Below are 19753 nucleotides of genomic sequence, written 5' to 3' on the forward strand. Positions count from 1 at the left end.
CGTGTAAGACCTGTAGGCCTTTTGGGTGGTCCCTCCTTTCATTATTTATTTTTGTCCCCTTTTTGCCCCTCAAACCTTTTACTTTTCATGTCCACTAAAATTTTTATGGTGTTGTCCGTGGGGCTAGGTGCTGCTGTGCCTCAACCCTCTTTATTTTTCTTTTCTTTGACTCTGGTGCCACCCCTCATATTGCGAAAACAGAGTCACAAAATGGAGTCCTACCAACTGCCAAATGCTACCTCAGGGACTAGGTCCATTGGGTAATGTGAGGGGTTCCAGAACCTTCTGATCCACTCCAGGCCCTCTGGACCCGGTCTATAAATATTGGAATGTTGGGCATCCATTTTAGATCTGACAGGGAGAGAGATTATCCTGGCTGAGGTGAAGGCTGTGGGGCGAGGAGGTTGGCGCTGTGTGGGGTCTGACTGTCTCTAGGGGCTACAATTCCCACACCTGACGCTGTCCCTCTCCTATTGACCTGGCCAAGCGAGGAAATCGACGACTGTAACCCCTGACGTGGGAGGGACGCTTGTCCACCCTCTTTGGGGACAGTTAGAACTTGGACTGCAAGAGAATTGTAAGGTGAGAGCGTTGGTGGCGGCATTCTGTATAAAGTCAATACACCAACAGAGTAGCCCCAGCCTAGCTGACACCTTATCTCCCGGAAGCAGCGTTACCTCAAGGCATTGCCGGTATTTATTAGCAGTGAGGAAGGAACTTGCCTCTGTCTTTTTCCCCCGTCCTGGCTGTGGGCCCCCTATGCTAGTGTGCCCTCACCGTTGTGGTGGCGGAGGTTCCGGTGGTCGTCGAGGGTGCGGGGCTCAGGAATTAAATTTCTCCCCGGCTGCTTGTTGGATCCCCAGGCGCTTCGGCAGGAGGCGGGAAATTGTGGTTGGGTCCCTTCGTGAGTCGGAGCCTGCGGGGAGAGGGAAGGTTCCCCTGTGCTGGCGCTGACTAGAGGAGTTCCCAGAGCAGAAGGCGGGTCCGGAGAAAAGCAGCGAGTTAGGCAGCCACTCGCCTCAGTGGGGGCGAGAGACACGGAAGCAGCGCAGGAGGCGGGTGGGGTTGAGCACCTCGCCTCAGTGGAAGTACTACCCACAGAAACCTGCCGCTTCCCCCTTTGGAACGGAGCCCTAAATTTCAAAGTGGAAGTCACAAGGAAATTCCCTTCACAACGCGGCCGTCAGATAGCAGCTGTTTTCAAGAAAAGGAGTGACCCGAGTGTGCAGTAAGCAGAGATTCGGGCTGTGGGGCTGAAAATGTTAATCTGAGTCAATAAGTTCCTACTCTGAGCCTGGTATAAAAAGCGGCTTACCCGAGCTAAAAGGTCGCATGGTCAAACAGAGAAGTGGTAATTAACCAGGCAGTCAGAAGAGATTTTTCCCCCAAACCTTGTCATGAGACAGTGTTACTAAAGCTAATTGTAGAACTGAGCTATTGAGAGATAATCAACCTAAAGCAGCTCATTCACAAGGATAGAACTGAATTCCACTTGTATAAATGCAAGATTAGACTGCCAAATGATAAGAAAGGTGTAAGTGGAATCAGAGAAATGTGTTTTAAAGGAGTCTAATTTCTATCTCTGGTTTTCTTCGGCATTTGCCTACGGTATGATTTGTGCTCTGCTTGATTACTGTTAAAAGGTGATTTAGTGTCAAAAATCCTAATGCTTAATGTTAGACAATACTCTATGTGAAAGAGATAGATTTGGGGGAAAGTACTGACCCATAACCCATCTATGAAATGATGATATGTTTAAGTGGGATTCTTTGGCAACACATGTTTTGATGCTTTGATTTCTCCACAGTGGCTAGGAATATTGTATGTGGAGTGAGTAAACTAAAAGAAAAAGGCACTTTTACTAAACCTAATGAGGAAAAGATAAACTTTTCTACTTTTATAAAATTATTGTGTAGTGTCATTTTTGAGTGGATGAACGCTGAGTTATTGTGAGTGTGTGACGCAAGCTTAACACTTTTGCTTCTAGGATTGACTGTCTTATACTGGGCTAGGCTACCCTATGTGATCTGGAGACCCCAGGTCCAACAGCGTGGTTACTTAATGACTATACCCAAAGATTAAGATATAGAACCCCACTCTGTCACTACCTTCAAAACTGTTATCCAAAAGGAACTTCTGCTTTTAAAAATATGAAGAAGTACACAAATATGTATTTACACATACAGTATTCCTCTAATGTACTGCACTCTGTTGCTTTGTAGTTAGGTCTGCACCCTCTCATGTCTTCACATACATTTATTTATACTTCCAGCATCTAAGTACAAAAAACGTATACTTATAAAAGCATTGTTTTTGGGAGATAAGATAGCATTGTTATGTATGGCTCTCGTTGAGAGCCACTAGTGTGAATGCCAGATTATAAACCTAGTAATTCACTGCTATAAGATAGCAACAGTTCTTAACAAAAGCTGTTACTCACTGTTTCTATGACATAAAGGCATGCCAAGCTGTTCTAGCAGGGCTCTCACAGAGCATATCTGACTGGTGCTAGGAAGCAGGGAAAAATAATAGAATACAAGGTACAGAAAGTGGTGGGGTGTGTGGCAGGAGGCTAGTTATTTTGTTTTTCATTTGGGACATGGCGGAGGACCATTCTTTGTATGGTTTTCCCATTCCTCCTCTGCCCCTGTGCAAAAATTGAAAGCAGAGGCAGGTCATTTTGAGAGACAACATAAAATTGTAGATGCCTAAAATGGGAATTAAGAGGGTGTATTTTACCTCGGGTTCGGAATGACATCATAGACAACTTGAGTTTCGCTCTTGTCTATTTAATGTCACTCGGAAACCCTAAGACAAAAACATCACTGTTTCCCATCTATAATTGTATATGTATGCATAGTTTCCCTAGAAAGACTCTATTGTTTATACCAGATTCTAAACCTGGTAACTCACTGCTATGACAGAGCAACAGTTGATAACATTTTTAACCCACTGTTCCTACGTCATAAAGACTTTCCCGGCTGACTTGTCTGTCAGAGAGCTTGTCAGCGCCGTGCCCTAGACTGCTTTCACTGAAAGCAAAAAGCTCAGCTGTAGCAGGGGAAGGAAGGCAGGGAAGGTGGTGATGATTGGTTAAATGTGACAGAAAAAATGTGTGTTTACATTTAGGACAGGAAGGAATGGCCATATTACATTCATATTGCTCCCCAATAGCTTGTTGCTTCAGCCAAGATGTTATAAGCAGGGGTAGATGGCTTTGTGGGCCATACATAACAAAAGATTATAGATGGGTAACTATGAGTTACAGGGTTGTTTTTCACCAAACGGTTCGGACTGGCATAGACAACTCGAGCTTCACTCTGATCTATGTGATGTCACTCAGAACCCCTTGATGAAAAACAATCTTGTAAATCACAGTTACCCATCCATAATTCTATAAAGCTCACTACTTAGGGCTATACCACTCGCTATGTGGGCTTTGCCCTTGTTTATAGCATTGGTGAGAGGAAAAGGCTGTTTTTTTATTTATTATATTTAGCAAGGAATATGTAAACAATTGGGTACTTCAAAATGCTTAACAGGGGTTGAGATTGCAAAATAATCTCAGTCACATGTTCACTCACTCTAGCACTCACTCATTACCTTAGCAAAATCATGGGGCCTCATTTATGAGGCTGTGCGTCACTTTTACGCCGCCGGTGCGTCACTTTTTGTGATGCACCAGTGGCGTAAAAAATGTGCCTGATTGCGCCATATTTACAAAGTGACGCATCTAGGTAGATGCGTCACTTTGTAAACGCCTGCGCCACATTATACCTGCGCCAGGTATAATGTATGCAAGGGGGGCGTATTGACGCAAGAAAGGGTCGTAGAAGTGACGCAGTGAAATCTATGAGATTTCACGGCGTCACTTTTAGGACTCCGTTGCGTCAAAATCTTGCGCCTGCCTCACAGCAGGCGTAAGACTGACACAGGGAATGGACCCATTGCTGGAGTTGCGTCACTTTTGTGACACACTCCAGCAATGCGTCACTTTTGCGCTTACAGATACGTCAGGAATACTGACGTATTTGTAACTCCTTGCTACATGATGTATCATACATTAAATATGACGCATCAGGAATGTCGCAAGGAGGGCGCACTGAGAAGTGACGCATCGCTGCTTTCACGCAGCGATGCGTCATTTCTCATAAATGAGGCCCATGGCTTTTTAGGTATTATTATTAAAAAAACATGTATACAGATGTTATCAATTTTTCAAGTGTCGCCAAGAAACAGTCAGCAAGAAATAGAAACTTTTGCAATGACGTCATACATAAGATAATCACTACTAAGCCATCTATAACAAACTACTATCAGTCGCCCCGTGTCGCACCCCTATATCTAATAGCAAATACGTGTGTCCCATTAAGAATATTCTGATTTCCACAATTGCTAGACAGAGCTCATGGTCCGAAGATGGTCGATTGGGGTTCATGGATTAACAATTGGAATCGCAAGTGTTTCACCGGTTCTAATCAGAAACCTCCCCTGATGGGCTACCTGGGGAAGTCACCTGCGACGGGGGATCTGGGTCTTTCATGTGGTCTACTTACACCTCCCAGGCCCTGGCCATATCTAATGAGAATCGTCCCCTCCTAGCCTCACGGAGAAGGACCTTAATCTCATATCTCATCCATCTCTCAAGCTCCTCGTGCCATGCTACTACTCTGGATCCCCCGGTTGTCTTCCAGTTTCTAGTGATTTCTCTCTTCGCTAAGTTTTAGAACCTTGAAGTTATTCTTAACCCCTTGCATGCTGCTGCGATTCTGCGCCTGTGCGGCAAAATCGCGAATGGGCGGGTTTATGACCGCCCCCAGCCGTCATCAGCACACGAGCGCCGTAATGCATGACGGATGAAGGCCATCATCAGCATGCGAGGGGTTAAACAGCCACCTGCTTATGTCAACAAAGCGTTCATGACGCTTTACAAACTATTGCAAATGTCATTGTCTGTTAATTTGTTGCCCCTTCTTAAACATTCTATGTTATTTTAGATTGTTTTGAAATGTCTCTCAAAAATATTTTAATCTAGTGATCGTCTGTGTTCTTATACTTACTTTTCACATAAATATCTTGGTCCTTAGGTGAAACTACCACTTTTTTCTGTGTTCATTTGCTAATGTATTCAATTGAACACAGAGCATTGTCAAGACTACCTGGGTTTAAACATTTGCAATTGCAAAAAATAAATGTATAATCTGGAAATTAAAGGTTTTCTTTCTGCAACCTCCGTTCTACATTGTTCAGCTGCAGCTTCTCGACTCTCACAGTCGGTTCCATGCTCTGAGGACTTTCCACGCCAGAGTCAATCTTTATGTTCAATAAATAATTCACAACATGCTGCGCTGATCAACGAAAGTGTTACTATAGCCTGTGAAAGAGTCAAAATGTATTTACTGGATTGCAACTTTCAGATCATAAATTGCATCGGAGAGTTTAAGTTATTTACCATTCTTATTACGGTAAGCAGGAGGCAGCCTAAGTCTCCAGTTCATTTCCCGCTGTGAGGCATTTTATGCACATAAATGTTTTTCAAACATTTATGGATATGATTAAAATACATTTAGATATTTTAATATTACTTTGAAAATATCCAATTAAATGGAACAGTGTTGCAGAAAAACCTTCTGTTCCCGTGAAATGATGACAACAAGCCAACGTCATGGACCATCTCAGAAGTCACAGAGGAAGCAATAATGGGCCAGATGTTCAAATCTTTTTATTGGTCGCAAACCCTCAGATTCACTAAGGCCCACATGTATCATTGTTTCATTTTGCACTTCCTAATTTGCGATTTTTAGGGAATCGCAAATTAGGAAATACAAAATGGGATGCATGTACATTTTCGCAAAATATTTGAGAATAGGTAAAAATCGCAATTTTTACCGATTCTCAAATATTATGCGATTAGCAAAGTGCAAATTCGCAATTCCCATTCATTCCTATGGGCTAAAATGCCCATAGGAATGAATGGGAATTGCGAATTCGCAATTTGAAATCGCAATTCAGCAATGCATTTCACGGGTGGAGAGGGGGGTCCAAATGACCCCCCCCCTTCACCCATGAAATGTACTTTTGAGTATAAGTTACATACACACATGTCCTAAGGACATGTGTGTCTGTAACTTTACAGTTTAAAAAATGCATGTTTGTGCTTTTTTAAACAATTTCGCAAATTACCACGAGGTTCAACTTCGTGGTCATTTGCACTTGCAATTTCAAATTTCGCAATTTGAAATCAAATGATGCATAGCATTTTAGAAATCGCAAAATTGCGATTTCTGAAATGCTATCGCAATTTTAGAAATCGCAAAAAAGTTGCGATTTCTAAAAAAGCATGATGCATCTCAAAAAGCATTTTTGGAATTGCAAACGGACGATTTTAAGGAATCGCACCGTTTGCGACTCCAAAAATGTTGATGCATGTGGGCCTAAATCAGAGGCTTTGCGACTTTTAGGAGTATTATTCTAATGTATTTAATCCATTTAGGTATTCGTAAAAGTTCTGGATTGCTAAATTCAGAATCAGTGAATGGGTTAATAATCGTTCACAAATTGCTATTTGCAAGGGTCATGTGTGAGCATCCTTTCCAACTTGTGATTTGGACACTGATGTCTCAAGGGTTTGTGACCATAAATCTAGTCGAAAGCCATTGACCATTACTGACTCCCAAGTTGGGGTGGTAGCTGCTCTGCAAAGGGAAAAGGGTCCGCATTGGACCCCCCTTTTGGGACTCATGGTGTGAATGCTAGGGGGATAAGATGGTGTTCTCAGAGACACTCTCACAAACGTTTTGCAAAACAAAAAAGGAGTCACTGGTTCCAGGGGTGGCTCCTCCACTAGGGCGGAGGAGCAGCGCCCCACTGCTTACTCGCAGTGCGAGAAAGCCAAAACATAAAATTTGGAGTGGTGTGGTTCACTGGTTAGAGGCGGCAGACCCGTAAGCAGAGGACAGCCCGGGACCAGGGTTCGATTCCCGAAGCGGCAGGGTCGTGGACCATGGTCAGCGGGCTCGATAATTCTTGCCTCGGTGCCTACTCCAGTCAGGGTCCACACTCGGCAACTCTGGGCATTAGCTTGCCTCATCTTCACAACGGCCCCCCCAGACCGCCGGGGATGCTTGGTCGCACCTTAGAGATACCCATTAGGGACCATCTCTCAGGGTGAGCCAGGACGGGTTCCCCAGCCGTCGAAGCGCGCAGATACTCATCCGGGAGTCGATTCCTAGCGCTATATAATCTCGCAATTAAATTAAAATAAATTAAATTAAATTAAGTAAGAACTTGTAGTTATTACCATTTTATGTTTGCTTTGCATTGCGGGCGGGCGGGTGATTGGGGTTGCTCTGCTCTTTGAGCAGGGCAAGGGAGGAGTGGTTTGCCCACCCCTGAGTGCGCAGCCTGCATGGAGAACATGCCTACCCCATTAGCCCCCGGCTGGGCGCCGCCCCGACCAATGACTACGCTGCTTGCAGCATTGTGATTGGCTTAGGGGAGGAAGCCTGGCTGCCTACTTCCTGTTCCTGTTGGAGGCAGGAAAGCAGGATAGCAGGAGCAGTAAAGACGCGGGACTCAGTGGAAAGGTAGGTTTTAAAAAATGTTTTTTTAATTGTGACCAACCCCTCCCGGAATGCCCCCACTCCCCCGCGCCCCCCCCCTCGCCCCCACGCACCCGCCCCCCTAACCCTTGTGCCATGCCAGCCGCTACTGATCAGTTCCCTTAAAGAACTCGGGATGCTGTAAAAAAATAAAAATAAAAGAATATTGAATATTTCCATTTTGGAAAGCAATTACAAGGATGGTGGTTTGCCGTCCTTTTGTCAGCCACCACCCTAGTGATTGCTGCCTATCACTGTTGGTCACAAACTGCAACATGCCTAATGAATATTAATTAGGTTGGTTATTTTGTGACCCCTGTGATTAGAACAGAGGACAGTTCACAAAATCAGATTACATTTGCAAAAGGCTGCTGCACAATTTGCCACCACTGTTTGCGAATCTTTGTACATGAGGCCCAGTTTAGAAAGATTCAAAACTGGAACCCCTCACTTTATAAATGACTGTGGAGATCAATGATGTGCTAGGACGCACAGATCATTGCAGGTAAATTATCGGTGTCCCATGATATTTTGAGTTGGGTCTATATTTGCTCGGAACAAAATTATACTCTTTTTTGGTGTAAAGGGTCAGCCCCTTCCTGGCTCTCTCCAGAACCCACTCCACAGCTCTCTCGTGTACCAGTAAATGCCAAGATGCTGCACTACAATAGAAGTGCATTAAATACTTTGTATCTACATGAGTCATGGAGAAAAGTATACAAATACAGTTGCATACACTTCAATAAAAACATTAATCTTAATCTAAGTGAGCATTTTAAACTTGTTTGCTTGCCTGAGTGGGGAAGAACAACCGGACATTGGTTGTGCTACTTGTTGGGGTGGGACAACGTCCCACAGCATTCTTCCTGGGGCACAGTGAAGATGGGGCCGCCCGCTTGCTACATGATGCATTTAGCACTTAAAAGCACTTTGACACTCCTGCAGGGAAGGAAGAACAGGCCAGACAGTGTTGTGCTTGTGATGCTTGCATGGGTGAGACTACGTCCCCTAGCATTCCTCCTGGTGCACAGTCAAGGTGAGGCCACCCGCTTGCTACACAGCGCTCCCTGCGCTTAAAAGCGCCCTGAAACTTCTGCAGCACAGGACGCATTTGAGGGCGTACAGACCCTAAAAGTCGCTGGGCTGTGACCCCATATTGGCTTTTCGCTTTGAAGGTATAGCTTGGCTTATTTCAAGTCTACTATTAAAACTTGTTTGTGCATACTGAGCTGTTTGACTGTCAGGCCCGTTTTGACTTGATTTCTTGGGGCTATTTTTTCACCTGTTCCTCTGTGGGCAAAAGAAAACTTGCAGGGGGTAATTCTTACCTCCCCCTACCGCAAACTGTACCTCCATTGATTGTATGTTGGGAAGAGCTATGGGGGGCCATTAGTACAGAAATTACTCTCAGCAAAAGAAGGGTTTCTTTGATTCTGGGTACTGCTTTCCCTGGTATGCGTTCAATGTATATTGTTTCTGGACCCTTGGTGACTACGCCCCACGATTCCGTCACCCCGTCCCTATTTCCACAGCTTCTAACAAAGTTACCAGCTCAGCATCCTTGGTTACATGAGGTATTGATAGTCCTCATTCTGTACCCAATAGGAAAACTAAGATGGGTACTCGCATCAAGCATAACAGTAATACTACCAAAGCACCTTAGGCAATTTCAACATTGTTCATGGACGCAGATTCATGATTCTTCTACCTCTTTAAACGCCCCCTTCCTGCAGTGGTTGCGGGAACCCCAAACTTGAGCCCGCAATGCTTGGAACATTACATTGAGGGCTGTATTGAGAGGTTCAAGGCACTCTTGAATGTTGAACGTTCTCCTTTAATTTCTCCTTTAATTTCTCGCCTGAAATCTATTGAAGGCCAACTTGAGACATTATGAAGTTCGCTTCCCCCAACAGTTGCCCATCATATCTCTTGTGAGATACCACAGGTGTCTGACCTGCAGCCCTACAATGTGATTCCTCCTATGCTCATTCATATTCCGCTGGTGATGATCGGAATGATGGCTACAGGTATCAACTTAATCAACCAACCTGCTCTGGTGCAGGAGCACAGCCAAGTTCCTAGGCCGTCACTACATCCGGACAGGGAGGGAGCCCTTGATGCCAAGAGTAATTCCCGAAAGAGGGGGCTTTTAAACGGTCACCCACCTCTTTTTCCAACCAGGTTGTAGTTAATCTTCTTCCGGCCGTCTGACCCCATGGGATTGTTTTAATTTGTGTCCCCCATGTCAGTAGGCTGGAGGAATCTAATGAGAAGTTGTACAACAAAACCTTAGATTGCCTTATGCGGCACAGGGGGCTGCCTTTATATTTTGCTAAACATGTTCTGCCATCCTGGAAGTGTGGTTGGATTGGGCCAGGGTTAGTTGATACAGCAAGAGACTGTGTGATAGTGAACTTCAGGTCTCCGTCTTTGGTGCACAATCTACTGTTAGGACCCAGGAGTTGCATCAAAGTGGAGAATAACATTACCTTGGGCCCATTAGGTTATTTCTACAAACCGTCTGTATTGTATCCTCAAGCAAAGGACCACTATCTGGAACCTTTGGCTACCCTGTCCAATAGTATAGTCAGAGATCAACAACCTTTTCCATCCTGTTTGCACCAAGTCCAGTCAAAGGGGGGGCGGCTAGCTTGAGGCCTGGCAGGTTTACCTCAAACCAAAGAAGCTCAATTTTTAATTCCTATTGTAAACTGATATGAAGCCCTCTCCAGCCCAGACTGACATTCAGGTGGTGCCACAAAGGCCATTTCTACTGTTCATAACCTGGAGACTCCGTCTTTAAAGAAGGAACTCTTGGGAAAAAGTATGACTTGCTCCATCACTCTACTGAACTGGAACATTGCAGGTCTAAAAGACAAACATCACCAACCCGGCCTGACTCACTTACATCGCTAAGTTTGACTGTGTTGCCATGCAGGAAACATTGGAAACCTCTTTGTCATCTTGCAAGGGCTTTGCTTGCTATTCTCATCCTGTCATCCCCCCCTCCCGTTGTAGAGCCAAGGGCGGTCTTTCTATTTAGATTAACTTGAGTCTTCAAGTGGAAGTGACTCACAATGACTCTGAGAGCTCAGCCTTTTTTAGTTTTTCTTATTCAGGATACATTAGGACAAGGAAGGCCCTAGTAGTGTGTCTGGAAGATTGGGAGGTTTGAGTAAGTTGGAAGTTTTACAAAAACACTTTGAAAGCAAAGAAGGATGCACTACACAAGATGGATTGGGAGCTCTTGGAACATGCTTTGTTAGAAAAAATAGTAAGGTGTTTTTGGATACAGCCTTGAAGATCAGGGAAAGGAATGCCCCAGAATGCATACTCCTGAGCTGTAATATCTTGGGGCCAGAATTTGTTGCACATTTTAGTACCATCTATTATTTGGAGGGTTAGGATTATCCCATTCAACACCATTTTCGGTATCACTGCAGGAAGTGAAGTTGAAATTGGGGGGATTTATAAAGCGCTCGTACACCAACAAGGTTTCATGGCGCTAGTGAAGGTTGTCATTTGGCAGAGTTCAGGTGAGAAAGCCCCTGGACCTGACGGGGTACCGATTGACCTCATTAGGTGTTACATTGATTTGTGTGGACCTCTAATCACCAACGTTTTCAATCCTGCCTTGAGCTTGTAGGCCAACTGTTACCACCCCATTTCTCTTATCGATAGCATGGTTAAAAAAGTTTTCAGGGTAGTTTTTAACTGCCTTACATCATGGGCTCTAGATAACAACATCTTCTGTCCCTTTCAAATCGGCTTTCATTCTGGGTTGGACACGGTGAGGCAGTGCTTACATTTGAATTTGATGGTTAACCATTATACCATTGACAAGCACTGCCGACTTTATCAGGCCTGCATGGACCTCTCTACACCTTTGACTGTGTTAACAGGACCAAGTTACATAATTTGTCTATGCCCCTCCCTGATCTCAGCCCCAATAGATAGACCTAAAATTGGCCACAATCAGGTGCCCGTGCTATTGTACGCCGGCAACACTTTCTCATGGACATGAGCCCTGATAGCTCTTCTGACGCTAGTGGTCAGCTTTGTTTCCTTTATGAGCAGTTTAGATCTGGTTACAAACTATGGGAACTCGCATATCTTGACATGTGGGCTAGGTCCAAAAAAATGCATCTATGTGTTTAATACAAGGCCAATCTCTGAGTAGCATTAGTAGCTTCAGCTATTTAGGGATTATTTTTAATTCCATGAGCTCCTGGCAACCGCAGCTTAACGACTCATGACTTAAGCTCAGTAGGGCAGTTGGCACAGTGCTTAATTTACCAAGGGTAGTAGTGAAGCGACCATTTCCCCTTTTTTAAATATTTGTAACATTCAGTGTGTTTCTGCAGCCCTATAAGGTGCAGAGGTCTGTGGACATCATAATTCTTCCTCCCTCCAAATCGTGGGAAATTGAATTTTCCTCAGGCTAATCTATCTCCCACCTCCAGCTCAAAATTCATCATGCATTCGGAGCTAAACCTACAGTACATCTCAGATAAAGTAAATGTGGCTCCTTTGCTGTTGTGGGTCAGTGCGTGCTTAACCAAGAGACCAGTTTGTGCAGGGATATTATCACCAACTGACCTAGTTGAGAAAACGGCCGTACAATTTCTTGGCTAGATTACATTTCTAAAACGTTATGCATGATGGGATGGCCTGCCCTGTTCCATATACCTTTGAGTATTGAAAGGGATGATAAATCAAAGGTCAAGTGTCACTTATCAGAACTCTTCCATAATTAATTAAGATATCTGTGAGGGGTTGTTACAGGTTTTTAGCACCTGCCGAGCCTATTCTGTACCTGACCTTAGATTTTACACACTGGGAGGGGTCTCTCCTTTTCTGTTTGAGGGCAGTATTGGTTTGGCAGCTCTTGGGATTTTAGGAGGACTGTAGTACTTTGGGGGTTCTGATCCCCCTTGCCCATGTGACGGTTTGCCAGACCAATCCTAGTAACATGTTATGTTTTTTGCAAAATGTTTAATTCTTGGTTTTCATGCTTTCTTAAACCCTTAGGGTACTGGAAATGTAGAGAAGCGCTATTTTATCTCCAGCTACTAAATAGTTGTGGCGTTTGTCTCAGGATCAGTTCGTTTCTCAGAGCTACAGTGAGATGTAGGAACTCTATGGAAGGTTAGACCCCTGGGTGTGGTTTGCTTTTTTATATTGTTACAAACTGTTCTAAACACAATGATTATAGGTTGCATCACTGCTAGACTTTTATTAATTGTTTTCCCTTCGGACAAAAGCTAATATTTTTCAATTAAAGAGATTTAAACAAAAGCTAATATTTTATCTGAAGCTGACTGGTCGACATTATATTGCTTTTCGCATAGCATAAGTATCTGTAGAGTGCATAATCACCTAAGGGTGACTTGCCACTGAATAACAGATGTTTTAGTTGCTTAACTTACTGATACTCGTTTTATTGAGCTCAGAAGGATGATAAGGCTGAGTGTACATGCCGGGATTTGAACCCGTGACCCCGAGGACAAAGACAGGGGGCATATTACCAAGCAATAGCGATAATTATCGCTATTGCTTGGTTAGAGACAAAAAATTATCGATGAGCTGCGGCGATTTTTATTGCAGATAAACCTTGGTATTACCAGGGTTTATCGCAAATGCGATAAAAATCGGCCGCAATGCATGAATATTGCTGAAAAGTCAGCGATATTCATGCATTACCGAGCTAATGATCTTAGCCATGTTATCCACCTACCATTGGATAACATGGCTAAGAACTGCTCAGGGCAGGTGTTAGGTTTTGGAGATATTCGCGCTTAGCGCGAATATCTCCAAAAGTTGGTAATAGGAGATAGCGATGTTAGCGACTGTTTCCAGTCGCTAACATCTTGGCACGCCCACTTTGCATGTCATTAGTGATAAATATCACTGACATGCAAAGCGGGGCCCAAGATGGTCGCTATCTCCTACTAGCTGTCGCTAACTGGTGTTAGCGACAGCTAGGTAATAGGGAGATCATTTTATCTCCGCTTTCTTGGCTTTTAAAGCCAAGAAAGCGGAGATAAACCCCCTTGATAATATGCCCCCAGGTCCCTACAGTGGATGCATTAGTCCACCAAGCCACCAGATTTGATTTTAAAATGTTACATGTTTTAACTGGGTATTTTTATAATGTTTGATTGTCTTTTATGTCTAACTTTGTCCGATTAAAGATTTATTGACTTGGCCTGAGTTTTATTTTTTTGTTAATGCATGGTTGATGTTTGTCTATTGTGTGCCATCCTTTTACACCTGCCAGTGATGGATTTTACAAATGAGCAAAATGTGTGCCTTCCTATTTATGAATTTTATGTTCTCATGTGGGCACCTATTCTAGTCTTTCAGATGACTTTGATCATAAGAGGGCAAATATGAGCAGTGACGGTGGCAAAGTTCAAAATGTGAAAAACGTATACAGCACACATCATCCGCATTGAACAACGAGCGATTGTGACATGTCTTTTTTTCTCCCTCAAGATGTTCCACGAAGATGCTGCCGGAGGCTGGCAACTCGTTGCTGTTGATGTGAACAAGCCCCAGGGCAGAGCTCCAGCGTGCTTACAGGTACAGGACATTGCTGCCTTTCACTCTCTTTGGCCCCAAAGCAAATCAGTGTTCTTGGAAAGAAAATGTTTTTCTGTTTGCCTTGAGTCAGTGCTGTTAAGAAAATTACAAATGCTGGTAGGAAGAGCAGAAGAACTTTAATTATGGATGACAGAGGAACCAACATGCACTGAACAGTGTCCACCTCCGTTCTTGCCTGGGTAAACCAAGAAGTGACAAGGCTGATTGCTACTTTTAAATTTAAACTTAAGTAGGGCCTGATGTACTTGTTCCACCTACACAAAAACTTGGGAGCAGATTTACAAGCCCCTTGCGCCTCATTTATGCCGCCGTTGCATCAAATTTGTGACGCAGCGGCGACGCAAATCCTGCTCCATGGTGCGGGGGTACTTACAATGTGACTCATCTGGGAGATGCGTCACGTTGTAATCCCCTGCGCCACATGTAGGCGTTCCTGTGCAGGGGGGCGCATTCCGGCGCAGGAACGCCTCCTAAAAGTGGCTGAGTGAAATCTACAAGATTTCACTCATTCACTTTTAGGCCCATGCTGCGTCACAACCCTGCGCCTGCCTGAAGAAGGCGTAAGGATTGACGCAGCATTAACTAGATAGGGCCCCCAGAGCATTGCTGGAGCTGCGTCGCGCTTGCAACGCAACTCCAGCAATGCGTCGCTTTTACGGCACAGATGCGTCACGCATCTGTGCCGTTTTTGCACCATGGTGCGCTGCATTGTAAATGCGGCGCATCCATGATGGCGGAGTTGTGGCGCACAATAACTGGCAAGTCCCTGCTGATTTGCAGGGATGCGCCAGTTATTGTAAATATGCCCTTTGAAAAATAGTTAATATTGGCCATATCTGTTACAAAGAGCAACAAAGCAAGAAACACAATGGCCTCCTTTTGAACATGCTCCTGCAGGTGAACTTTTCAAGTCTTCAAGTCGATTACGCACACTGCACTTTTGTCAAACAGTTTCCTGGCACCATCTTGGTGAATCAAGATTAAGCTGTTTCACAATTAAAAGCGCTTGCCAAGTAGGGGCCAAGGCCAGAAGATCCTTTGGAATAGATTTGCTAATTTTTGTGTCCTCTTCATTCTTTCTGTGAACAACGAAATTGTCAATAGAATTAGGAGAATGTATGGCCCAGATAGCCTACTTTCCAAACAAGTGATTTATGGCCCGATTTAGAGTCTGGCAGAGTGGGTACTCCATCTCAAATGCAACAGTGTTCTCTACTAACCAAATCCTTGGTCTGCCCACCTCATTTAGAGATGGATCAACCATTACTTTTCCGTAGAAGAGCCCCCGACGGAGTAGTGGCTGTCGGAGGAAGGACACTACACTGACCATCCTATTTATGGTGGAAGGTGTAATGTGTTTTTTTATGTCCGTCACCACCAGGAAAAACCTGTTGAATAACATATTAACGATCTACAGCCCCTAGCAGAGAATTCCCGCTTTGTAAGTTTGTTTCTGAAAACAAAAAAATTGAAAACGTTTGGTGAACGACCATCAAAACTGATGGCAGGCGCCCACCAAACTTTTAGTACATTGAAACAACATGCAGTGATGCCAGCTCCTTTCAACACGAGCTGTCCGTGCAGGTACGAGAGGTGAGGCGGGGTGGAGGGGATACTCAACAGACTACGACGAGGGGAAATAAATTATTTATTTAAAATTTTCCCTCGTCGTCTGTCGGTTCCCACCCCCTTACTGCGCCACCACCCAACCGCTCTTACCTGCCTGTGCAGCTCCTGCCTTTCGATGTACAAAGATGACTGCTGGGCCAGTGGCCATTTCTAAATTTGATGGATCGAGTACCAGTCATCAAACTAACAATCAGGCCCTTAGTATTAGTGTAAATGCAACTCTTTGGCATGTAAAGTGATGGTGTTCTTTGCATTCTTTCTTCTTGACGTTTCGTTTATGAACACCTGGGAACATGGTGGGCGTGATATTCTTCACATGTACCCTTTGTCTGCTGAAAGCAGGTCAAATGTGTGTCCAGGATAAAATGATGAAAACATGCCCGAACTGGCGCAGAAGCACAGATTTCTGCATGTTATTCACAAAAACATGTAAAGAGGAGCATCCCCAAGCCGTCTCCGGAATTATTTATGCCAGCAATATCTGTAACTCCCATGAGGGAGTACTTGGCCCTTTTCCATCCCATTCAGATTCGCCCCCAAATGCTGTATAATTAGTTTATTAACTTCTTGACATTGGCCACACAGTTATCTTTCATATAGATAAAAATGTACTCTTGTGGAATTTAGTCTGAAATAAAAAACCAAGATATTATTATTTATGTTTTTATATATGTTTTTCAACCACCCACCACTCTTCAACAGTTATTTTTATGGTTTTATTTTGTAATTTCTTTTTTAAACTGAGTAGGATTATGGTTCCTGACCACACCCTCCTATCTTCAAGATGTTCTTTCAACATAACACTCATTGTCTCCAACCCTGGCTCTCTGTACCATCTTTGCTGTCCCTAAAAACATGTTACCTTCTTGACCCATTACTGAATTTACATCCAGTGCTGTTGGCCCTGGCCCTTTTTGCAGGGTTATCCCCAAACTCTTTGCCTTTTTCCATCTATGTGTTTTACCTGTTTTAGTTGGTTTTAGGACTCTGGGCATTTTACCACTGCTGACCAGAGCTAAAGTGCAAGTGTTCTCTAAATTGTATTGGTAGTTGGTTTTTCCATGATCGGTATATTTGATTTACTAGTAGGTCCCTAGTTTGGTTCACCATGTGTGCCTAGGGCCTGTGGATCAAATGCTACTAGTGGGCCTGCAGCACTGTTATGTTATGTTATGTTAATATGTGGTTTGTATAGCGCACGGCTACTCAAGCAGAGTGTCCCGGCGCTGTGCAGATCTGTGGAGAGACGTAGAGCGGAGAACAGGCGCACTAGAGGCTGAAAAGCCAGGTCTTTAGGCCTTTCCTGAAGGACAGGAGGTTGTCAGTTTTCCTCAGCGAGAGGGGGAGCTTGTTCCATAACTGCGGGGCACAGGCTCTGTAAGAGCGACCTCCAATGCGTGAATGCTTTACAGATGGAACGACAGCAAGGGCTTGTGTGGCTGAACGGAGCGATCTGGTGGGATGGTAGAACTGAACATGTTTCCTGAGGTAAACTGCACCGGTACCGTGTAAAGACTTAAAGGTCAAGGTCAAAGTCTTGAAGATGATACGTTTCCTTACCGGAAGCCAGTGGAGTGCCTCAAGGAGGGACGAGGTATGAGATCTGCGGCTTAATCCGAAAATGGCCCTTGCAGCGGAGTTTTGGACAGACTGTAAGCGAGATAGGAGGTATTCTGGTAGCCCTAAATAGAGCACATTGGCATAGTCAAGCCTGGATCCAATCATTGCTTGAACAGTGATTCTCCTGTGAGCCAGAGACAACAGAGGAAGAAATTTCCTAAGTATACGTAGCTGGCCAAAGCATTGGCCAACCAAAGCAAGGATCTGGAGTTTGAAGGTAAGACCATTGTCAAATTTGACGCCCAGGTTCTTAGCGACCGCAGTAGGAGAGGAAGGAGGATGCATATCTGCCGGCCACCAAGATTTCCATTGAGTATCAGGAGAGCAGCCAAAAAATATAATTTCAGACTTGTCTGAATTACATTTAAGCTGGTTCAACTGAAACCAGGAAAAAACTGCCTCTAAGCAGCTTTTAATAGAGTCACCCGCAAAATCAGAGTTCTTGTCACAGGTAAATAGCAGCTGCGTATCGTCCGCATAGGACACGATACGCGCGCCAAAGGTCTCCACTAGTTCAGCCAAAGGGGAGAGGTAAACGTTAAATAAAGTGGGACTAAGGACTGATCCCTGTGGCACTCCCACATCAAGAGATGGAACTGTTGCTGAGAAAGGGGGTGACCAGATCAATTGTTGGCGTTCGGAGAGAAAGGACTTAAGCCAATTGAGCACCGTCCCTCTAATCCCGATCTCCTGAAGTCTGGAAAGGAGCCGGTTGTGAGGGACGGTGTCAAAGGCTGCTGAGAGGTCTAATAGTACCAGCATTGCCTTCCCACCGCGGTCAGTCACTCCCTTTATGGTCTCCGTTACCTCCAGTAATGCTGTTTCTGTACTGAGGTTAGAGCGGAAGCCTGACTGTGTCTGATGGAGAATGTCATGGGCCTCTATGAATTGTAACAAGGTGGAATGAACATGCTTTTCGGCGAGTTTGGCGAGGGCAGGGAGCAGAGATATAGGCCTGTAATTGGAGTGCTCCAACGGGTTCAAATTAGATTTTTTTATGAGAGGGATGACATGAGCCTTTTTCCAAGCCTTTGGGACCTCACCGGAGATAAAGGAGGCATTAAGGAGAGGATTAATCAGAGAATTAAGAACGGGGGCCATTTTTGAGAGGATTTTGGCGGGGCAAGGATCTGAGGGGGAGCCCGATGTCAGTTTTAGCAACAGGTCAAGCGAGGCCTCCAACGACAGGGGAGGAAAATCAGACAGAATATGGGTGCCCTGTGATGTGTTCAAAGTAAAGAAAGAGGGAACAGGATCGATGGCGGGGACAACAGGCGGAAAAGATGCCTGGATGTTCAGAATTTTATTGTAAAAAAAGCTAGCCATTTGATTGACCCAGAGTTCAGAGGGAGAGAATTTGGGGTTTAGAGCAGGGGGGGAGGTGAAATCCCTAACGATATTAAATATTTCCTTGCTGATGTTACAGGCTGAGTCAATTCTTTTAGCAAAAAAAGCCTTTTTTGCTAGTGTAATTTCTTTGTGATAGGCCTTAATGAGATTTTTAAACCTTATTTTTAGCAGGACATCATCATTTTTGCGCCATAACCGTTCGGCTTTCTTGCAATTTTTCCTAGTTTCATAAAGTTCAGTGGTAAACCAGGAGGCTGAGATACGTTGGGACTTTGAGGATCTGGTAGGCATGGGCGCCAATTCATCAAAACGTTGAACGAGCCAGGACTGAAAGCTAGAGAGGTCCTGTTCCAGGTTACCAGTCCGTGGGCATGGATAGAGTGCTAAGGACTTCTCCAGCATGTCAGTGGTGATACGATGGAATGGTCGAAATGCCTTTGATTGAGTGGTATTTTCCGTGCAGGAGACTTTAGAGGGACCCACAATATCAAAATTTAATAGGAGGTGGTCTGACCAAATCACCGGAAGTGGTGGATAGGGTTGAATAGACAAAGAAGAAAAAACTTGGTCTAACAAATGACCTTTGTTATGAGTAGCTGCAAAAAAATACGGTAGAAGATTAAACATGCTAATGGTGTCATTTAATTTAACAGAGTCACTGGACTCAGGTTCGTCCATGTGAATATTAAAATCTCCAAGGAGAAGAAGATGCACTGACTGTACCACGCACATGAGATGCCCTGCAAACATGTCTGAGACCTGCCACTCCAGCGTCTGTGTGTTCAGTCTTGAATGTCTATTTCAACCTGGCAAGTGCACCAACTTTCCAGTTCCAAACCTTCCATTTTACTACATTTAGGTAACGACAAAGGTAGACCCGAGGCAGTCCCATTGACTGAGTGCAGTGTATTTAAAAGGTAGGACATGTTTTACATGCCCTAATTGTG

At 44.3% G+C, this 19753-nt stretch overlaps 1 protein-coding gene across 1 annotated transcript in view; it reads left to right on the forward strand.

Annotated features, from left to right (window-relative positions):
- The window catches only part of NALCN (sodium leak channel, non-selective), a 2672759-nt gene that overhangs the window by 1149418 nt on the left and 1503588 nt on the right, over positions 1 to 19753 (forward strand). Inside the window, exon 9 of the mRNA XM_086934370.1 lies at positions 14100 to 14186. Coding sequence (XP_086790496.1) covers positions 14100 to 14186 — 87 coding nt within the window. The remainder of the gene's footprint in view (positions 1 to 14099; positions 14187 to 19753) is intronic.

This window comes from Lissotriton vulgaris, chromosome 8, assembly GCF_964263255.1.
Source record: "Lissotriton vulgaris chromosome 8, aLisVul1.2, whole genome shotgun sequence".
Taxonomy (NCBI): domain Eukaryota; kingdom Metazoa; phylum Chordata; class Amphibia; order Caudata; family Salamandridae; genus Lissotriton; species Lissotriton vulgaris.